Source organism: Trichosurus vulpecula, chromosome 1, assembly GCF_011100635.1.
Source record: "Trichosurus vulpecula isolate mTriVul1 chromosome 1, mTriVul1.pri, whole genome shotgun sequence".
Classification (NCBI taxonomy): domain Eukaryota; kingdom Metazoa; phylum Chordata; class Mammalia; order Diprotodontia; family Phalangeridae; genus Trichosurus; species Trichosurus vulpecula.
Window position 1 is genome coordinate 45,467,990 of NC_050573.1, and position 24,166 is coordinate 45,492,155.

Consider the following 24,166-nt stretch of genomic DNA (forward strand, 5'->3'; position numbering starts at 1 on the left):
TGCTGGGTGGTCTGCAAGCTTGACATCTCATTACCTAACTCTCCATAAGCTAACTTTCTCTTAGAAAGAAAGCCCAACTGAGTGTTGGTTGCGATAACAGAGATAAGCATTTTAAAGACTCATGGATACATTTTAAAATTAATGAAAACAAAAATATAAATTCACAGGTTCATAGATTTTTAGCTAGAAGGGTCCTAAAATATGACTTGGTCCAAACCCTTCGCTGTCCAAATAAGGAAACTGAGGCCAGAGAAGTGACATGTCCTAGTTGGTACAAGTAGTCAGTAGCAGATACTGAATTCCAACCCAGCTCCTCTGTTTCCAATCTAGGAACTGTTACTAACTTTCAGACACGTAATAATAGCCACAGACAAAAGTGTTTTTCTTTAACAGAACAATTTATTAATGGAGGTGCAATAAAATATTTCCCCCACAGAGTTTTCCAGAAATAAGAATGCAAGCATAAATTTCCTGTGTGGCCCTCTGTTGACTTTTTTTTAATCGAAACATGCAACATTTAGGGAACAATGCAAACTACAAAAAGTCACAAAGAAATCTACAAATATACTCTAAAATTCTAATATCAAATAAGTAAAAGTGATTTGTGTACATTAGTGTGCCATCTATGGATTGATATAAATATCTAAAAATCAATCAAGATCATTTCTATCAATTCAAACATAAAAACTTAAAAAAATCCAATACTTCAAATGAGGTCAGAAAGATGCCACCAGAATGAGAATTATTGTACTGCCAAGTTCCAATGTGACCAGGCCCAGAAGAACCAGGACTCGAAGGCACAGACAGTGGGTTGTTCATATCACAAAGTTCTACAATTGTACATAATTCTGACAAATAAATGTACAAAAGCCCATATAAAACAATTTCACTGACAAGGATTCTAACTAGAGAAGCTTAGTATCCAAATATGCAAAGGGCAAAATGTTAGATTAATAAACACATTGCGCTTGATGCGTCTGTTTAAAGATACTCATTAATTCCAAAGTGTATAATCATGTATAAAAAGTAAACAAGATGCAGTACTATAGAATGAAGAAGATACATTTGAGAATATACTCAGGAATGTGAATGAAATTCATAATTCATAATTAAAAAAACAAACCTGCCTTTAGCCATTTCATGGTAAACTATTGTGCACCTGTACTTTCATCTTACAGTTTGTATACAAATGTAACTAACTCCATGAACATTCGAACAAACATCTGGGAAGACGTCCGTATCCACCCTCAGTCACAAGTGGCTCTCCCCTCCCACTGCACAAGCTGACTCTCCTTTGGAAATGCTCTAAACATTTACTCTGAATGTGAAACTAGTGGAAGGGATGTACGGTCAGCAGTAACACTTCACCCACTTCAGGCCACAGCAGCAGTCCTTCGTACTGAGAAATTCCAAAGAAGCTAAGTAATGAGATTCCGGGCCTTGAAATCATCATTGAGTCATGTAAACTTCAAGAAATTTTAAGAGATAGATGGTCTGCAGGTCATTAGACACAAGTATGTCCAGCATTGTAAGATTCAAATAAGCAGGGAAATGATCTCACTGGCAAAGTGTGACTTAAGAAAAAGATCATTTCTTAGATTTGTGCCCGTCTGGTGGTTTCATCATATTTCCATTTCAATCTGAGTTTTACAAACCAGAGAAACATGTAAACAATGAACAAAGAAAACGAACCATTTATCATTACAGGGTAATAACTAATTTATTTTCTTGGGTAACAAAACAGGAAGAAGTAGAGTTAAATACAATAATCTAGACTTTTCTAGAGGGCGTTAAAATCAGCTTGAATTAATTTGTAAATCACTAATAACAAGATTTGCTATTAGTTAATATAACAAAAGGCACTTGAATTACTGTTTGGGTGCTTTGGGTCCATTGTTTTGATGATGATGGCAACTTTTCTTTATTAACAAACTTACTTAAGGACACTGTACAAAGATGGATTAAAAATTAAATGAAGCTTTTATACAAAGGCAATGTTTAATATATAAAAATAGGATAAAGAAAGATGTTAATGTATTAAGTTAATATATTAAAATTGTCGACATTTTACAAAAGAATTGCTTGGATAATTAGAATTATTTTGCCAACAAGAAATAAACATGAATAAACATAGTAGAAAAACTTCTCTTAATGAGCACACACAAGCTGTGGGGGGAAAGGAAGTCACAGAGCTGGAACCCAACTGCTTCATAACAGCATGTACTCCTAATTAAACTTCATATTAATTTAACACTGAAATGTCAACAATTGAAGTCTTCGATCATTCCTTATTTTAAGGCCACTAAAGCACATTTTCCATTGTCAAATTCTTGGTGTCTGTTATTTACGATCAAAGGATATTTGTGATTAACTCACGCCATCCATCTCGTTTCCTCTGGTTGATTCTGTGCACCTCCTTTTCTGGAGTTTTCCCCCTGAAGTCACTCATCATAAATCGGCAGTATGAATACCACTTGTCTCAACCTGTGTGGTTCATTTGTGGAAAGATGGGGCATGGGTCTCACCACAGATGTGCTCTGAAGCTCCACAGATAATTGGCTCCTGAGATGCATTTGCTATGACAATGTTGTTGCTAGGATAATTCCAAGGATCACAAGCAAAACAATTACACAAATAATTATGAACATCATTTTCTGCAAGATAAAGAAAAACCTCAGTTAATTTATCAAATTGTTTCCACAATGGATTGCATCAACAAGAAATAAATTACAAGTGTCACTCCCTCTGACAACATCTGGCTAGAACAGCATGGAATACAGGCTCAGGACCAAGAACAACGAAAAATAATGAAGTCAAAACACGAAGAGCCATAAGGAAGGTTTATTTAAGCAGATCTTTGAAAAGCTTTACTTCAGGAGTATGCAAAGTTGTCTGTTTGAGCACTATATCTTAGGATACCCTAATGCATGCATTACAATGCAAAAGGACCATTCATATTTATACGGCTCACCCTCATATTTTGTGTGTGTGTATCTGACAAAAATAGACTTTTTCTAGGTTTTAATACCAAAAAACTGCTTGAAATTGGTTGCTTCCTACTTTGTTTATGACCTCTACTTCTATTTTATCTGGTACAACATCATGTGACAGCTTAATAAATGCTTTCCATTGAACGTGACAAAACTGTCAGGAACATGCTTCCACCTGGATATATGATGACATTTTTTAATGCCTTCAGTGGGTTTCTATTTAATTTGCCTAATAAAAATATTGCTGAATTTGGTTTTAAATGTGCCCATTTGATCAGGCTTTCACGTTAAAACATTTTTTCCTTTAGGTAAAATGTGCCAAACATGGGACTAATGATTTCCTGTCTATGGAAACATATGCCTTGTATGTTGAGTGCCATCCATCTCTGGCTAAAAGCCACAGCACTTCCCAAAGGATGGAGGGAAGGAGGATTCATGGGTCAAGGGTCTGTTATACTGTGAGATCTCTCTTTTCCTTTTAGAAAGCATAGACTCTACAGAATGGATGCTCCTTGAAAGTAGAGATCTAGGGCCTTACACAGAGAAAGCACATAAAAGAGAAAGCACATAAAATGTTTTTGCTAAATTGAACTGAGATATCAGCATTTGAACTAAGGGTACCAAACTTCATAGTGCAGGGCTAAATGGCCTCTTCCATCAATGACTACACTCCCACCCCCACTCCCAGGAGTGGCCTGGGTGCTCCTTAGGCCTCTTCTCTTCTCACTGAAATTCCAAGTTGCTCACAAGTCCCTTGAATATACTTTTACCAACTCAGAATTTTCCCTAGTTGTTCCTTCCTTAAGATCCAGACCTATCCTGCTGACTGTATCTTCTTTGCATTATTAAGTCTGTATTTCATTGTTAACTGCAATGCATTCCCTTCTCCAACAATGCATAGTTTTCGTCTCCTTTAAAACCCAGGAAGCCCTCCCCTCACACTGTTAGCCTGCCTTCTAGATTAAACCTGTCCTATCTACTTCCAATGGGAACTTAGGGAACACGAATACCCAACTAGTTTGACCTCCTGTTGTATTATTTCTAAGTACTCCACTGTATTCTGTCTCTCCTTCAAGACTGTCAGTCATTTAGGGGTAGAAATCAATCTTCTTTGTCTTTTTTCTCTCCTCCAACACCCCACACCATCTTCTGCATACAGCAGGTGCTCTATTTTGGTGCTTCTTAAGCTGTGAGTTGCAACCCCATGTGGTTGTGAAAAATTTGGAACAATAAACGGTTTCTGAACATGCAACAAAAAAATTAATTCAAAATCAAACATGTAAATGAATCCAAGGTGTTTCTGGCAGTGCTTGCCAGAGTTGCATCTAGGAACTTCACTGCAGCCTTGATTCTAAACACACAGCATGTGCACTTTGCACTGTACATATCCTCAGGCCATGCAACACCAATGAAGGCTGCCAAAACGCAAACAGAGGTCCACAGCGGAAAAAGCTGAAGAAGCCCTGCCCTGTGTGAAGGACAAGAGGCGCCCAAAGCAGGAAGTGCTCTACTATCCAATAGCATTCAGGGACTGTGAAATACATATTGCACTAAGCAATTGTGAATATATAAACCGCATTCAGGCACTGTGAATACATCTTACAAAAATCCTGTTCTCATTCTCTGCTTATGGCTCCAAAAGTAATACTTGGGCTTAACCTTTGTACCTAGGGATTTACATTTCACTTTGTATCAAGTCTAAACAATTTTGTAAAAAGACAAATTTCTTCTGTTCTTCATATACAAATGTGAGAAGGCATGTACTTGGTGTTTTTACAGTATCTTTGTTAGAATTATACTGATTCATCCCTGTTTTCTTGCACTGGTGAAACATCTGGCCAGGGTTAAGGGCTTAATTTGTGAAACAAAACTCTTTAACATTAAATGCTGGCCAACTGTAGATGTTTTACTCAAATGTGGGTGGCTCTTGGGACTGATTATACACTGGTTAGGAAATGCTGCCTTGATCCTAAAAATGTAACAATATTCAATTAACTATTTTATGGATATAGACCAGTGCTTATCGATCATCTTAGTCTCGAGACCCCTTTAGATTCTTAAAAATTATCAAGGATCCCCCAAAGAGCTTTTATTTATGTGAGTATATCTATTGGTATTTACTACGCTAGAAAGTAAAATATCTTAGCATCATTAAGATAATAGTTTTGACCTCACAGACCTGGGGTCTGTGAGTACAGGGGTCTCTAGACCACACTTTGAGAACTGCTGGCATAAGCCACAAACTGAGAAACTCTTTAGAGAGAACACATTTTAGGAAGACTTCTTTGGAGAAAAACAACAGAACGCAAGGATTCCCTTATTAACATAGAACTGTTTCCCCAGAGTTCCCATGGATCAGAGGATTTGTTGAAGGGAGAAAAGACTAGAGATCATCTAGCTTAACCCACTGTCACTGAATAAATGAGGCATCCAAAACTCCAAGAGATATGCCCAAGGTGACACCAGTAGCAGCCTGGGGTAGAACTAGAATTCAAACACAGATCCCGTGGACTCTAAACCTGTGCTTTGGCCAAGATGTCCTGTAACTGCACTACTCAAGTGTTAAGAAATTCTGGATAAGTGTGCTAAAAGTATTCTTACAAATTCCGACAAAGCTAGAAACAGGACTTGCTGACAGCGCTGCATCAGTCTGTTGCTGAAATAATGAGGAGGAGAGTTTTGCCACTAGAATATATGACTAAGGGCATATTAGTCATTTCAGAGGCAAACTCTATGAGTAAGATAATTTATGTCACCTCTCTCATGAAAGTCCATTCTAATGCTCAAGGTATGACAGACAAACTGCCTTAAAACGAAAGACCAAGGTGAAATTTCCCTTGTATTCCATCACTTTCTTTTAGTTGTGATGAAGTTAGTAAAATCTTACTAGAAATTGGTTTGCAACTGCTGTCTGAAATAGTATTAGCAGACTATCTTAGAAACATTACCTCCATTTATCCCTATTGAATAAAACTTTGTATTTTTCTAAATAATTCTGTTAATATTAATGATTGTTTTTCAAGTAAGTAACAAAACAAGGCAGCTAGCTGGCACAATAGGTAGAGTACTAGGCCTGGAGTCAGAAGGACTCATCCTCCTGAGTTCAAATCTCGCCTCAGATCGACACTAAGGGACAGGGAAGTGATTCTCAAAGCGCATGTATGACACAAGTGCTATAGGATGTTGTGTTATTGCTGATAAAAAGACATGCAAAAAGATTAGCTGGGTGACCCTGGGCAAGTCACTTAACCCTGTTTGCCTCAGTTTTTCTCCTCCAGAAAGTGAGGTGGAAAAGGAAATAACAAACCACTCCTGAATCTCTGCCAAGAAAACCCCAAAAGGGGTCATGAAGAGTTGGACATGACCGAACCCCTGAACAACAAAAAAAGTAATGAAACACATTCATGCATAAAAAGTTTAAAGTTATTCTAGATTTAAAAAAACCTAAATACAGATCTCGATAAAAATGTTATTATTATCATATTGAAGTGAGTGATTCTAGGGTAAAACTCCAGAAGATCCCTCCTTTTAAAAAATAATAAAATTTCAAGTAATAAAATGACTTTCATTAGAAAGTGAATTATTGAGACCAAATGCACTACTTTGGGAGCACAGATTTCTGAAAGACAGACAAAATTACCCGTAGGAGCCAGCATTTGCACCATGCATTAGAAAGGAACAGGTGAGGGGGCAGCCACCAGCCAGGCTTTCATTACTTTTAAGGGCGAACTAAAATGGGATCATCACTACTGTGGCAAATTACAAAAGTTAAAAAGTAACAAAAACAAAGTTAGTCAATTAGTTACTTACTGCCAAAACGGCAGAGAGGCAAGCATGCTGCAGTTATCCACACATCATCATTTGCCAACTGATAAACCAATAATTAGGGCAAGGAGGGCAGCCAGTGCCAGCGAGACAGCAACAATTATCCACTTTTTCTGTCAAAGGAAAGTAAGCTGATTATATCAAAATTCATTTGCAGCCTCAGGATTAAGACCCCTTCTACATTCTAATACAACCCAATGGCCTCACAGAAGTCAATTCAAATTCTAAGCAATGACTCCCTTAACCCTGTTTGACCTAATTCTCAATTCAAAAAAAGTTGTCATTAATTTGCTACAGTGACACCATTAGGCACAGAAACTGCCCTACAGTTACGAATACTGCTAAATCCCTATCATCCTGAGATCCATGCAATACATTTGATAGACACGTGAAAGTCCTCTGATATCTCATGGTAGCCTGCTAGTAACTCTGGGTTCTTAAAGGCTGTGTTAGCAAATCTGATGTCTAGGTAGGTAAGGTGGGCCCAGGCCGGGAAGGCTTTGAGTACAGGCCTAGAGCTGGCACTGTCCTCCTGCCCCAAGAGCAGCTGGGCTCAGCTTACAGCAGACGGGCCACAGTTCAGTGATAAATGCTTCAGCTAGAGTACTTCTTGGAGAACATCTACTAAGGTGCAAGGCAGTGGTATGTACGACACAAGTGTTGTAGGATGTTGTGTTATTGCTGATAAAAGAACATGCATGAATAACTGATGCGCTGATGACTTGTTATGCACAAAACAAAGCATCTACAAAATCCATAAAACTTGCCTATTACAAAGATGCACCATCCATAAAACACCTCAGACCTTAAACCTGTAAAGACCTCAACAACAAACAATGCTCTGAGTGGAGGAAGCCTGTAGCTGCACAAGTTAGAGTCTCCTGCCCTCACATATTCAGTGGGCTGGGATTCCTCATGGCAGAAAAGACTGGACCACTGGACCTGACACTCACTGGTGTAGATGGAGGGTGAGCCACATCAGTGAGGGGGCAGCCACACTGGCCAAACCCTGATGGGGTGCTTGTGCTTGGACCCTAATTCTAACATCACATTTCCCCTTAACCTCTGCTTGGGTATCTGTTCCTGAACTCCAGTTCTAAAATCACATCTCTCCCTAGCTTCAAAGCATTGGCCCTATCAGTCTTTCTCTCTCGCTATAGGACAACGTGCCCCAACTAACTTATCTCTGCTTCTTCCTCACTAAGCAGCTGTGCCCAATTATAGATTGATTCCAGATGATACGCTGAGTCTAACACACATCCTAGACATACTCAAATGTATACTCCCTTAAGACTAACAAGATACATGATGGAATCCACCTGGATATTCCCAGTCAGCCATCAAGTTTTGGTGACTTAGTGATGTTTCACAGTCAAAACCACACCCACAGGTAGCCCCGCATTGGGCTATTTCCCAGTGAATTCTGGGTAAGATACCTGCGCAGTAGATACAAAAAGCGCATGTTCCTTTAAGAACTGAACACACCTTAACCACTCCCTAATCCTACCCCAAAACACCTAATTGACAGGTTTTACCCCTAAATCTTGTACTCAAACTTTTCCTGCAGCCCTGTACAGTTGCAAGTTCCCTAAGAACTCTTGTTGGCTTTATTTACATAAAGCTAATAAATCTTTGCCTCCTTGACTTAAAGAATGCTTGGGTCCGCAAATTCATTCCAGGCAACCTGGGAACTTTGGTTTGGGATTCCTACATCCCTGGGGTTCTTTTCTCCCTCAACAACCCCACTGGCAGATTACAGTAATAAATGATCTTGAGCTTTATGGGGACAATAATGTACTTACCCCTTTTAATCTGTCTTTATGTCCTAAAAATACAGAGCACATCCTCGTACGTTGGCTAAACGCTTCAGCACTACCTACCGGGTCACCATGTTGAGCCAATCACACCACTAATGCTATCTGGCTTAGCATGGGCCACACAAAACTCTACTGTCATTGCAGCAGCAATGTTGCAACATAAACAGGATGCCTGTAAATGCAACACCCAAGTTCTAAAACAGGAACAATGATAAGTCTAAGAAGCTAATGAAAAAGCTGTCAAAAGCTCTAAGCTTTCTTCAGCTGTCTCGGCAGAGTCATGGAATCAATGCACAAGAACAGGCATCCCAGCACCCTAGAGGATTAGGGATCCCAAAGAATAAGGCTATGTTTACCTAACCAATTAAAAAATGAAAACACAGTCAATATGCTCTATCTAGACCATGCCAAACAATTTAGGACTGTTCTACAACTAATTAAAGAGCCCCTTAGATTCTCTTGCCCACAATCCAGGGAGGGGAGGGAAGATAAACCAGGGTAAAGCTGTTGGGCTTGGATTTTACTTAAATCAATCATCAATTATGAACATTTTCTTGCTTTTAACTTCTTTCTAGTACTATCGACTTCTCTCTGCTTAAGTATTTGGTGACCATATCACTATTTCTGCCTCTTCTCACTCTGATACTACCACTGAACTAACAAGGGAATCTACCACCAAGAAAGACATTTTCATTCAGAGTTATCTCCCCCACTTCCAGGCGTGGTCTGAAGGACAATGGTCTGACAGTGTCCTCAGATGGTGTTCTGAAAACAACTCTCCTTAAGACAATGTTTTATGCTAGTCTATCTCCAGCATTACTTGGGAGCAAGAAGTTAAACAGAGAAGCAGGATAGAGAATAGGGCTTTCCAGCTCCTTAGTCAGCTCTTCACTATTTAATGCCAATAATTTCTTTGAAGTGTTTTGAATTCCCAAGCACATCTACAATCCAATATGAATATAAACATGCATTCCAGAGCCACATATCATTTTTGCATTATCATAAAATACCTTAGATTATCAGTGCTACTGCATTCCTCTGTTACACAGAGATGTTACATAATGGGTGTCCAGTTGTAAATTTAATGACAGGCTAGTGGTACATTTGCTATATTGATCTTTTAAGCAAAAAAACAATCTGAAAGGCCCCTTAACTCTTGTTAATAGTAAAATAAGTAGATTTCCAACAATACAGAAACTTCATGGGTAGAATCTGTAAGAAACTGCCTAAGTTCACTAAGGCCAAATAATCCAAAAATCAAGGAAGCAGCAACCAAATAGAATATATAACAAACTATTAAATCAAAAAATTAATGAGAAACTATTTTAAAGGAAACATTTTATTCTGATCTGATACTGTATTATTTTGCATCCATTCTCATAAAGGCTGACATAAAAAATGCACAAAACTTTTTCTACTTTAAAAGAAACGGTTGCTTCAGTCTAGCATGTGAAACGGGAAACATTACTTATGTTTATTAGTAAAGGGTCTACACTTATTTTGGGTACCAAAAAAAGGTGTAGATTCAGCAGCATTTACCTAATAACCTTTTATGTTTCTTAACAAAAATAATGTCAGTGTATCCAATAAACGCATTATGTTTTAGCCTTGAGTAGAACAGGCATCCAGCTTTATTTCTTCGATAAACTTTCTAGCAAAATGGCATTGGTGTGCTATGAGCACAGACCAGTTTGTAGCATATTAGTATGTGTACATTTTTAGCAGCTCTACAATATAAGCTTACCCTTCTGGCTTTGCTCTGGTATTTAACAGCTTTTTTAGTTTCCTCTTTAGCATGCTCTACATAGTCTGAAGCATTCATCACATTCTTTTCTATGTTGTTGATCATTTCACCCTAAAAATAAAAATTTTAATTTTAGAAGAAATGCACTTCCAGATGTATACCCAAGAGCAGCCATATCACATCAATAATGATTCTGAGATAAGAATGCATCTTATGGAAAGGATGACTAAAAGTTTTCATTCTCTTGAAAAGAAGGCTAAATCTATTCTACTTTTGGCCAAAAATAATGGTTTAATATTCCATTCCAATTTTTAAAATTAAAGAAAAAATAGATAACGTTTCAATGTAGATAATTAAAGGCATATGAGTTTTTCTAAACATGGAAATGGTAAAAACAATTTAGGATGAGCATAAAGATGGAAAGGAAGCTAGCTTTGGGTTAAATATTTTACTACATGCACAAACATACTCTAAAAACACACATATATACAACCAGAGAATGACATTTTTTCAAATGAGCACAAAATTTTCATTACTTTTAAAACTGTAATTATACTAAACATAGCTTTCACACTGACACTAAATTGGCTGAATTAATGAGCAAATTTTTAAACAAGGAAATGTGGTGAAATGTTAGGGGAGAAAATACATTACCTGTTTTCTGTCCATTCGCAGACATAATCTGCAGCAGTGAATAGCAAAGCATTGAAGAATGATCCACAAGTAACTCATTCATTCACAGATTTAAATTTCCCAACACAGACTGAACTAGATTTGATCAATACAATTACTATTCCCAAGTGTATATATGTAGGAGAAACTATATTAATGATTTCTAAGAGTAATTGAGGAGACAAATCTGTAAAGTGCAAAGGTTTTTTCTAATGAAGCCCAGTGAAAGAATTACTTTCTTTCTGTAGGATCTGTATAATAAAAGAATAACTCAACAAACACAAGTATGCTCTAATAATTCTCACCTAGCTAATTTGTTTCTTTTGGGATAATTCAGGAATTTGGGGCTGCTAATCCATCTATTTTCTCTTTCACCAATGGACACTACACAAAATAGGGAGGGGGAGGGAAGGGAAATAATCCCTCCCCCAACCATGCACACATATCCAGTAGTTGTTAACTTTTTTTGGCAAAAATGCTGCAAGCATCTGCCAATTTCCCTCAATCGACTTTATGGTCTGTTATTTAAAGATGTCATACTGAAAAGGTCACGGAAGTCTGCTTGACGTGAACCCTTGTCATGAACTCCCGCCCCCACAAATTACCAGAAACATAAAGGGACCTAAAGTTAAGCAAAGTTCTGATGAGAACCTTCTCAGGGTGAGAATAATAGTTATGAGAGTCTCACTGCCTCTATACCTTTAATCCTAAGGAACTATTCTGGCAGGAGCACACAAGAAAGAACAATTTACCCAAATTTTTGCCAAAAGGAAAAGTGCAAATTGGCAAAAGATTTCATAAGAAACTATTTATTAGGAAATAGTCTATTGCTGTATTTGGTGGGGAGGGAAGAAGAGGAAGGGCAGGTATTCATCTTTAATGGATCCAATGGATCTGTGTTGAGCTAAATCAAGACCCTCCAATGCTGAGCAAAATCTCTTCAGGGCCACACAATCTGACTTCTGGGGCCCACACCTAGCCTTACACTTTATATTTTCATTAATCATTTACAGAAACTGAAATAATATTTACAAAATCTCCATGTTGGAAGGGACTTCAGAAGCCACCTGATATAACCCACACGAGAATGAGGGGCCCCTCCTCAGCATCCCTGGACAAGCCAAAATTCGGCCTCTGTTTGACCAATGGGGTCCAGTGAGGGGGAGCCTTCTCTTATTCTGACAGAACAGAAAATACAGGCATACTAGAAGCTGTTATTCGACCAAATATAAAAGCACAGGCAAGAGAGGAAGATTTCCTTTTAAAGAAATTAATTCAAATCAATTTAGTTACCTGAGTCTCAACAAACATAGCCATATCCATAAACATTTCGTGTAGCTCTCGTATACTGGACTCCAATTTCATAATATCTTTGTGACGTGACTCAATTTCATTGAGAGCTTGCCTAGTAATTTGAGAATCTGATATAATCTTTGGAATGGAGAAACAAGAAAGAAATGCTAATGAACATATGGTTGGTTTGCAATATTTTTTTAAAAATAAAATGCATATCCAGTCCTAGTGACATTTGTATGCTTACATCTGAAGTGAAAATAGAAGGATTCCCACTTTCCAACATTTCTTCTAGTTCCTCATCAGTGGTAGTTTTTCCAGCTAAGAAGATATTAACATAATTTAAAACACTTCAATTAGGAGTGTTGCACTTCAAAAATAATGACGTATTTCTCACCATAACAGCAAAAATAATGGCTCACACTAATAAAGCACTTTTCTTACAACAACCTTGTGAGGTAGATAGTGCAAGTATTACTATCCCAGTTTTACAGATAAGCAAACCGAAGCTCAAAGAAGTTAAGACACTTCTTCACAGTCACACTGTTGATGAGACTTCAGCCAATATAAAAATGTTATTTACTCACTTATTTCTAGTTGACGCTGTATTCGTCCTTTGCTTCGTTCCCGAAACAAAGTCTGTGTTTCGTTATACTCTGTCATCACTTCCACAAATTTCCGAGACAGTACAGAATGCTGTAAAGAGGGATAAAATTCATCAAAATGTTACATTTTTTCTTATCCATTAAGAAAATGAATTTCAGCAAACCAACCTACTACATTATTCCTCCAAATGGAGAAATATCCATGTTGTATATTTATTTACACTCCAACTCTTACTAGGCATACTCCAGGGCCCAGAATACAGTTATACACCTTGTGAGTGCTAGGTACTTCTTGTGGTTGTTCAGTTGTTTCAGTCATGCCTGACTCTTCATGACCCCATTTTGGGTTTTCTTGGCAAAAATACCGGGGTGGTTTGCCATTTCCTTTCCCAGCTTATTTTACAAATGAGGAAGTGAGGCAAACAGGGTTACCTGACTTGCCCAGGGTCATAGCTTGTAAGTGTCTAAGGCCAGATTTGAACTTAGCTCTTCCTGACTCCCAGGCCGGGTGCTTTCTCCACTGCAACTGACTGCCCTTTCTAGATACTTAAAAACTAGCTAACTTAATAATTCTGTGCATATTACAGCCCCTACTTTGAAAATAGAGACTGTGTGAAGATAAACATGCAATCAGAGGAATGACTGTGAGCTTTTATTTTCATCTAATGAAGCTGATAGTCAAACCTGTGTTTTTCGTATCCGAAGATCCACTGACGTTCGGTTGGCATTCTCGTCTTGATCAAAACTTTGTTCAATAGCTGAGGACAAACAGAACAGCTTTCACTTTTTTGTTTCAAATAAATCACTGAATGATGATCTCAGATTGCTTGCTTTCTTGCATGGGATCCATTTCGTTCTGATCTCCTCCCCCAAATAAAACTAAGTTGATAAATTACTAAAGAGAAATTTAAAATAATCAGTTAAGAAATTACTCTTGATTAAATGGAAAATCTTGGTAGAAAGATCTTGATTTTTAAAAGATCTGTGTTTCATCATGGTCACAAATGAATTTCTATTTTGACTCACACAGAAAGCAAACACCTCGAAAACCACTGCACCAAAGTTGAGTAATGTACACCATAAAATAAATCACATCATGCTGAGCTTTTTACAGTGCCCAGTCCACATTTCTCTTTTTTCTTCTTAAAAAAAAGCCACTAGAGTAGCAGAGTCAAGATGGTGGAGAAAAGGCAGGGACTCACTTGAACTCTCCCAAATTCCCCTCCAAGTAACTTTAAAATATTGCCTTAAACCAAATTCTGGAATGGCAGAACCCACAGAAACACAGGGTGAAACAGTTTCCCATCCCATGACAACTTAAAAGTTTGGCAGGAAAGGTCCATCTCATGATGTGAGAGTGGATTACAGGCCAGAATAGGCTGTGCACCCCAGCAAACCAGCAGCAGACCTTGGGGGCAACTAAATCAGCAGCAGTGGCAGTAGCTTCTGGAGCTCTCAGCTCACAGATGGTAAGGGGGTTGGACAACTGATCAAAAGGAGATTACAGGGGTCCCTTTACTGGTAGACTCTTTTACATTGCCCATATGCAGATACAGGTCACAGTCCTGCATGAGTCATAGTCCCAGGGTGATGAGGAGCACTAGCACACTAAAGCTTGTGGCCACAGGAGAGCAGGGACCCTGGTCCCAGTTCCAAAGTGAAAGAGAATGCTTGTGGTCACTCACAGACCATAGCACAGGCCAGGAGAGTAGTAATCACAGCTCTTCTTAGACACACTAGCTTGGAAGAATTGAAAATGTACAGACCTTCAGAACTAGCTCTGAAAAAAGCTACATAAAAAAACCTGAAGTTAACAGTACCCCATCCACTCTGACAGCACAGCCCAACTTTAACATAAAGTTAAAAGTTGGTGGGGAAAAATGGATAAACAACAAAAAAAGAATCTGATCACAGTTACTATGGTTATAGGGAAGATCAAAACACAAACTCATATATAGACAACAAAATCAAAACTGCTATATCCAAAGTCTCAATGAAAGATATGAATTGGTCTTAGGCCCAAAAAGAACTCCTAGAAGAGATCAAAAAGGATTTTAAAAATCAAATAAGAGAGATAGAGGAAAAACTGGGAGAAGAAATGAGTGATGCAAGAAAATGATGAAGAAAGTCAACAGTTTAAAAAGGAAGCTCAAAAAAATACCAAAAAAAAAAAAATAACACCTGAAAAAACAGAATAGGCAAAATGGTAAAAAGAGCACAAAAATCTACTGAAAAGAACTGCCTAAAAAAATAAGAATTGGCCAAATGGAAAGGACTTGCAAAAGCTCACTGAAATAAATAATTGCTTAAAAATTATAACTGGGCAAATGGAAGCTAACGATATCATGAGATATTAAGAAACAGCGAAACAAAATCAAAAGAATGAAAAACTAGAAGAAAATGTTAAATGTCTCATGTAAAAACAACTGACCTGGAAAACAGATCCAGGAGAGATAATTTAAGAATTACTGGACTACATTAAAGCCATGATCAAAAAAAGAACCTAGACAGCATCTTTCACGAAACTGTCATGGAAAACTACCCCGATATTCTAAAATCGCAAAATAGAAATGGAAAGAATTTACCAACCACCTCCTGAAAGACATCCCAAAATGAAAAATCCCAGGAATGTTATAGCCAAATACAAAATGACCCAGGTCAAAGAAGAAATATTGCAAGCAGTCAGAAAGAAACAATTCAAATATCATGGAGCCACAGTCGAAATAACACAAGATAACTTCACAAATAACTTCAACATTACAGGATCAGAGGGCTTGGAATATGATGTTCCAGAAGGCAAAGGAGCTAGGATTACAACCAAGAATCACCTACCCAGAAAAACTGAGTATAATCCTTCAGAGGAAAAAATGGCTAGTCAATGAAATGCAGGACTTTCAAGCATTCTTGATGAAAAGATCAGAGCTGAATAGAAAATCTGACTTTCAAATATATGACTCAAAAGAAGCATAAAAAGGTAAACACTAAAGAGAAATCATAAGGGATTCAATAAGGTTAAACTGTTTGCATTCTTACATGTGAAGATGATACTTGTAACTCCTAAGAACTTTGTCATTATTAGGGAAGTTAGAGGGAGGATACATAGATAGAGGGCATGGGTGTGAGTTGAATGTGATAGGATGACATCTAAAAAAATAAAATTAAGGGGTAGGAAAGGGAGAGGTAGAAAAGGGTAAATTATCTCATAAAAAAGAGGCAAAAAAAGCTTTTATAGCAGAAGGGAAGATCAGGAAGGTGGACAGGAGCCCTTGAACCTTATTTTTCTCAGAACTGACTCAAAGAGAAATAACATACACACTCAGCTGGGTATCAAAATCTATTTTACCCTACAGGGAAGTAGGAAGGGAAGAAGATAAGAGAAAAGGAGATGGGCGGGGGGGAGGGAGGGAGGATTGAAAGAGGTAAAAGCAGAAGCAGGGATGGATAGGGTGAAAGGAGAGAGTAGGATAAAGAAGGAGAAAATAAGGGAGGGGTTATATGGTAATCATCACTGTGAAAAACTTTTCATAGCAAGTTTCTCCAATAAAGGCCTCATTTCTCAAATATATAGAGAACTGAGTCAAATTTATAAAAATAAGATTCATTCTCCAACTGATAAATGGTCAAAGGATATGAACAGATAGTTTTTAGACAAAGTAATCAAAGCTGTCTATAGTCATATGAAAAAAATACTCCAAATCATTACTGATGAAAGAAATGCAAATTAAAACAACTCTGAGGTAGCACCCCACACCTATCAAAATGGCTAATATGACAGAAAAGGAAAATGACAAATGTTGAAGGGGATGTGGGAAAATTGAGGCACTAATGCACTACTGGTAGAATTGTATACTGATTCAATTATTCTGGAGAGCAATCTGGAACTATGCCCAAAGAAAACTGCATACTCTTTCACCCCACCATACCACTACTAGGTCTATATCCCAAAGAGACCAAAGAAGAAAGAAAAGGGTCTATATATTCAAAGATACTCATAGTAGCTCTTTTAGTAGTGGCAAAGAATTGTCAAGTGAGGCCATGCCCATCAACTGGAGAAAGGCTGAACAAGTTGTCATATATGATTGTGATGGAATACTTCAAGAAATGACAAGCAGGATGATTTCAGTAAAACCTGGAACAACTTACATGAAGTGATGGAAAGTGAAGTGAGCAGAACCGGAACATTATACACAGTAACAACAATACTGTGTGATGATCAACTGTGAATGACTTAGCTATTCTCAGTAACACAATGATTCAAGACGATTTTGAAGGATTTATGATGAAAAATGTTCTCCATCTCCAGAGAAAGAAATGGTGGCGTCTGAATGCAGATCAAAGCATACTTTTAACATTTTTTCTTTATTTTTATTGAGGATTTTTTTGGTCTGTGTTTTCTTTCACAACATGACTAATATGGAAATGTTTTACATAACTGCACATATATAAGCTGTATCATATTGCTTGCTGTGTCAGAGAGGGGAGCAGGAAAGAGGAAGGCAGAGAATTTTGAATTCAAAATTTTAAAAAATGTTTAAAATTGCTTTTACATGTAATTGGGGAAAAAATAAAATCTTTTTTAAAGGGCCACTGACTATATATAATATAGATGTGTGCACATATATATACATACACATACATAATTACAAATTATGTTGAGCTTGAAATAACAGAAATTTAGTAAAAACAGTACCAGAAAATAAAATATGAGACTATGAAAGATTAGTACATAATCAAGTGCTCAAAGTAACATAACTCAGTGATTGATAATGTTGAGCAAGAGCTAGTGACTAGCATAAATGACAGGAATCAATGACATTTAAGCTCCTCACATTCAGTTCTTCACAGTGTAAAATGGGTAGTAGAAGGGGACTGATAACTCAAGCAAATACTTTTGTAAAAAGTCAATATTAAACATTTACCTAAAAAGCAGCTAAACTTTCAAACTTACCTTTTAACTTGGCTCTAATTTTATTAGCAATTTTCTTGATTTCTTTGTTCAGTTCTTCTAGCTCTTCTTTGGTTCCTTTAAAAATAAAACGTAATCTGAGATGTCAAATTTAGAGACCCATAGTAAACACAAAAGAAATACACCACCACTAGTTGTTACCTCAGAGGAGACATCACCAATGCTCCACTGGCTTTCACCCCACTAATAATCCAACTTAGACTTACTCTAGAAACAGAGCTCCAAGCCTTCTTGTGGCTCTTCAACTTCCGTCATGTACCCCATACACCCACCTAATAAAGACAATCCTCAGCACACCCTGCTGTCACATAAGGTCCTTCTGCAGTAATGGACCAACCAGCTAGTACAAGGATATTTTCCAAATAGCAACCTAATACTAACATCTGAGCAGGAGCTAATACATTATGATGTTAACATCTGTATATGGTCTTACATCTGGGGCCAAATACAGTCATCCTGATCTCTATCTTGTCACTGGGCCCAGATGGCTCCAGAGGAGTGAGTGAGGCTGGTGACTTTGCACAGCCCTCCCTCACTGTAATCCAATTAACTTGCATGTCATGGCATCACATTCCTGATGTCATGGTCCTCTTCAAGAATGAAGGAAAAAAACAACAATGGTTTTATATATATTTAATCATTGAATTTAATCTTTTTAATCTCATTTAATTAAATTTAACAATAAATATATTTATTAATAATTATTATTAAATGTTTGCTTTTATTAAATTTTATTTATAAAATTTATAATTTATAAAATAAAAATTATTAATTATAATAAATAATAAATAAATTTAGTTTAAAATTAAATCTCATTTAATCTTCACAATGCCCCTATGGGGTAGGATGTACAAGTATCATTCCTCTTTTACAGGTGAATATGGACTTGAAATCAGCAGAGGACCAGACCTCAAACATCCAAGTCTTATGACCCTTCCACCACATCATGCTACCTACCCCTTGATGAAAGTAAATCCCACTCTACCCATTCCTACATTTGTTCATTCCACAAACATTTCAGGAGGACCTACTATGCACACAGCACTAGACTAATGCTGCTGCCTCTGGCCTTTCCCTTTAGCCAGCAAAAAAGATTTTTGCCTTTCCCTTCCTTCCAACTGTTTCCTGGACGTGCTTGGCAGCTACTTTGGGTTAAAATTAGACAATGACTACTTACTGCACAGGTTTCTGTCTTGTATGGATCCTAAGTTAATGAGGAGTACATATGACATCTAATATAGACTCTATTAGCTATCATTTGTCATAGATCCCCCAAAGAGGTGTTGCATTCATAAATCGAGGGACATAGATAAAAGTTAAGAATACCGATGATAGGCATATCTAGAGAGTGAAATGCTGTAAAAATAGAATTTAAAAAGAAAATATTTCACCTTAGAGAAAAGAAAACAAAAAATCTTGCATTTAATTTTTAATTTTCCCTTTTTCAAAATTTGAGTTTTTTTAAAGACCAAATAAATATTTGGCCACTAGCAGCTCTGTGCAAAATTCTCATAGACATTATTTTGTAGAAAAGGAAAAAAAATCACCTACACAATGACAATAGAATTTAAATAAGACTATACATAAATACTATACTAAAAACTTAAGGAACTCTAAACTTACATATAGGATGGCTCTCTCTGCTATTACCTGGCAACAGAGGTTTGGAGAATAATGGATAATGAAAAGAAAGAATGATTAATATTTATTTTACAAAATGATACTGGACAGCTAAAGACCATCGATTAGTGATGGCTAACCAAACTGTGGAGTATAAATGTAGTGAAATATTACTGCACTTTTATAAAAAAATGATGACTATGAAAAATTCAGAGAGGCATAGAAAGATTTTGTTACTGCTGCCCAGCACAGCAAAAGGAACCAGGAAAACAGTAAACATAATGACTAAAACAATGTAAGTAGGAAAAAATGAAAACAAAAAAACAGAATGCTATCTAATTATAATGACCAAGTCTGTCCCTGAAGGGGAGATGAAAAAAAGCCCCTCCGCTGGAGAGGTAAGGGGCTACAGGGACAGAACATTTCCAATATTCTCATAGTCAGTATATTGGTTAGTTTGGGTGAAAATAATTTACTTTCTTTCTTCTTTTTTGGTTACAAGGAATGACTTGCTGGATGAGGTGGAGGAAAGGGAGAAATTTGGAAATGAAGGTAATACAACAACAAAAGATATCAATAAAATTTGGAATTTCTTAAAAGGATATCTAAACAAAAGTAAAATGTTATTCAACAAAACTAAACTCACATTAAAATACGGAGACTCATGTAAGAAATTATGATTCACAGACTCATTGAATCTCAAGAAGTACAAAAGGCATGAGAAAACCTCAAGTTCAACCCACATCTGAACCGCAACAAAAAAATCTCTACAAGTGGTCATCCAGCCCTTTGCTTTTAGACTTCCAATAAGGAGGAAGCCAATACTTCCTAAGGCAGGCCAGGTCACTTTGGAATAGCTTTCTCATTGTTAAGTTTTTCCTTAAATCAAGTCTAAATTTGCCTCTGTGTAACTCTTAGCCCTTCCTCCTAGCTTGGCCACATGGGGGCTAGCAGTCCAAGCCCAATATCTCTGCATTACACTTACTACAACTCTGGAAATACTGGTAGACAGCCATCATGCACCCGCTCTTGGTCTTTTCTTTTCCAGGCTAAACGCCCTCAGCTCTTTTGAGCAATCCTCATATGATGTGATCTCAAACCCTTTTAAAAATCCTGTCTGCCACCCTGTGGATACCATCCACCTCTCTGATGCTTGCTGAAATGTGAAAGTCAGAACTGAGCACCACACTTCAGCTACGTTCTAACCAGAGCAGAGTACAGTGGGACTGATGCCTTCCTAGGTCCAGTCATATGAGTCTCCATGCAGAATCAGGTCACGTGACAACCTGAGCTTTTTGTGGCTGCTCCACCGCGGAGCTGACTCACAGTCCACTAACAGGCCCAGTTCTTTTTGGATAAACAGATGTCAAGCCTCCTCCTTCTTATACTTGTGAAGTTTATTTCTGGTATACCAGAGTAAGAATACATTTATCCAAATTAAATTTCATTGTACTAGATTTTCCTCAATGTTCTTTCTAGTTCCTTATGCTGGGATCCAAGGTGTTAGTTAATCTTTCCCAGATCTGTGCCATGTACAGATCTGATCGGCACACCATGTAAGCCTTCATCTAAGTATGTCACTGATAGAAACATGCCAAGCAAAGGAGCCTGAGACACTGCACTAGTCAGTCAATCAACAAGCACTTACTAAGTGCTTACTATGTGCCAAGCACTGTGCTAAGCACTGGCGATGTAAAGAAAGACAAACATAGTCTGCCTTCAAGGAGCTCCCAGTCTAATGGAAGAGAGGACATGCAAAGAACTATGTATGAACAAGATATATACAGGATAAACTGGAGATCATCCCAGAGGGAAGGCACCAGCACCTAGAAGGGAAAAGGAAAGACCTCTTATGGAAGGTGAGTTTTGAACTGCATGCTGAAAGAAGAAAGGGAAGCCAGGAGAGGGAGATGACAAAGGAGAAAATTCTAGGCCAAAGAGAAGACCCAGAGCTGGGAGAAAGAATATGGCATGTGAGGAAGAGCAAGAGGACTAGTGCTGCTGGGTCGTCCAGAGGGACAAAGTATAAGAAGGCTTGAAAGGCAGGAAGGAGTCAAGCTGTGAAGGGTTTTAAAGGCCAAACAGAAGATTTTATATTTGCTCCCAGAAGTCACTTCGAGTCACTGCAGTTTACTGAATGGGTAATGATTGCTTTGGCCACTGAGTGGAGGACAAGTTAATCATATAAAACTCACTGGAGGATTTAGAGAAATAATTTATTTCTCTATCAAATGAGGCATAAAACATGGAAACAAGCTCACCAAAGAAGTTTGCCAATGGAGACTCTCCTGTACCATGTCTAAATAGTATCACTATAAGTGATAAGTTATCCCAAAGCTCCTGTCTGCAGATGATATGTGCCAACTGCACCAAGCCCTACAATGCTGCCCAGCCTCCCTCCCACACTTAAGATCCACAGTCATTCCTCATGACGGAAAATGCTATCCACATCCAGAAAAAGAACTATGGAGTCTGAGCAGACTGAAGCATACTATTTGCTCTCTTTTTTTGTCTCTTCTTTCTCGTGGTTCCTCCCATTGGTTCTAATTCTTCTTTACAACATGACTAATGTGAAAATATGTTTAATGTAAGTGTATATGTAGAGCCTATATCAGGTTGCATGCCATCTTGGGGATGGGCGACAAGAAGGAGGGGGAGAAAATTTAGAACTCAAAATCTTATGGAAGTGAATGTTAAAAATGAAAACTAAATTTTTTTTTAAAAATAAAATGAAATAAGATCCACAGTCACTCAAAAATGATTAGTCATTAATATGGAAATATGTTTTATATAACTTCATAGGGATACAGGGTATCATATTGCTCGTCTTCTCAATGGGTGGGAAAGGAGCTGGGGAGAATATGGAAATCAAATAACACAAACTTTTAAAAATGAATGTAAAAAAAAAAATCAGTCTGGTACTACCCACAGGAAAAAAAAAGCAAGTTCATATTGCCAGATTATGACCTGAAGCTGGAATGGCAGCCCATCTGTTTGTCCTTCAAAATATCTTGGTTGAGCATTTCAGATGGACACAGAGTTGGGCCTGGAACTAGCCATGAGGACAACAAGTGGTATCCCATTTGGGAAAGTGTAGGATGCTTTGGATGATTCCATGCTGTATTCTGCTGCCAAAACCTTCAATTAACACCAAGAATACTACATGGATGTGAACCATGGAAATATTGTGTTCTCAGGAGCACCAAAATTGTAAGTGACTAGATAAAGAGCATTTGAAAAAATATATGGTAGATGTATTGTGGAGCCACTAGGTGGCACCATAGCTCATAGAGCACTGGGCTTGGAATCAGGAAGACTCATCTTCGTGAGCTCAAATCTGGCCTCAGACACTTACAAGCTGTGTGACCCTGGGCAAGTTCACTTAACCTTGTTTGCCTCAATTTGCCTCAATCTGTAAAATGAGCTGCAGCAAACCACTCCAGTATCTGCCAAGAAAACCGCAAACAGGGTCACGAAGCATCAGAGATCGTTAATGACGGAACACGAAACACTATGCATGGTACATTCCCTAAGGTGACTGCATATAAGGTGAGGCATAAAAGACATCATTATCTAGAGGCGAGCACAAAAGGGGATGGATAGGAAAGATAATGGACAGAGAGCCGAGGGCTGCTCCTATGGAGGGTTTACAGAAGGAACGGTGTGAGGGAGGAAAACCACTCTCCTACCTTAGATTAATACAATCAGAGTGTAAAGTGGATGTTCGGTACGACTGCACCACAATGTACAAATAAATCCTTAATCAATCTGGCAGGAAATAGGGCCTGTGTCTGGGTAAGAGAATCACACTGCTCAGCCTACATATAAAACCAACAAGCTATTCAACAGTCCAGTGGAGGCAGTGAGCCTATAGGCAGCAAACAGGGTAAGGGATGGGGAGAACTTTCTCTCTTCTCCCAGCCGACATCAGTCACATCATTGGAGCTATTGGACCAAGAGACAAGATATCCTGCCAGGAGCAGAGACACATACTGAGGAGAAACACAGGGATGGAGATGTGGTTTTCCAAGAGAAGAGCTAGCCCCAGAGATTCCTTGTAGTGGTGAGGTATCAGCTATGGAGTCAAGGAAGGAGCAGAGCCCAGAAACCCAGAAGAGCAGCACCCAAGGGGAGCAGCGTGAGGCCTCTCTGAAGAACAAAAGGCTCCCGGCCCTGGGCACCAGGACTGGTGATGGGTCACATGACTACTATACTTTGAGTTGGAGCCCACTTTTCTCCTAGAGACAGCAAGTGTTTTTGTGAGAGAGAAAGTCCAGCATAGGAGAGGAAGAATGTTTCACACAATTCTTGCTAGCCTATCTCAAAAAACTCCTTGGCACAAATGTAAGTCACTGCATTTATTGGTTTTTCCAGTTACCCAAAATCTGCCTTCTCTCCCTCTCACTCGTCTCCTACCCCACTCCCATCAAAAATAGAAAGAAAAACAAAGCCCTTAGAAAACAAACATTCCTGTTGGCCCTGTTCAAAAGATGTGTGCCTTAAATCTGCACTCTGAGTATCACCACAGGATGGGAGGAGGCAGATCACATTCTTTCATCATGAGTTCTCTGGAATCCTGGTGGATCACTGTGTTGATCAAAGTTCCTAAGTCTTTCAAAGCTGTTTGCGTTTAC

At 38.0% G+C, this 24,166-nt stretch overlaps 1 protein-coding gene across 1 annotated transcript in view; it reads right to left on the reverse strand.

The window, feature by feature from the left end:
- Window positions 1–377: 377 nt before the first annotated feature.
- STX2 (syntaxin 2) overlaps window positions 378–24,166 on the reverse strand; it is a 47,099-nt gene continuing 23,310 nt past the window's right edge. The window contains 7 exon segments of the mRNA XM_036739220.1: window positions 378–2,654; window positions 10,377–10,487; window positions 12,342–12,479; window positions 12,589–12,662; window positions 12,929–13,037; window positions 13,631–13,704; window positions 17,895–17,969. Of these exon segments, the coding sequence (XP_036595115.1) occupies window positions 2,577–2,654; window positions 10,377–10,487; window positions 12,342–12,479; window positions 12,589–12,662; window positions 12,929–13,037; window positions 13,631–13,704; window positions 17,895–17,969 (659 nt within the window). The 3' untranslated portion in view covers window positions 378–2,576.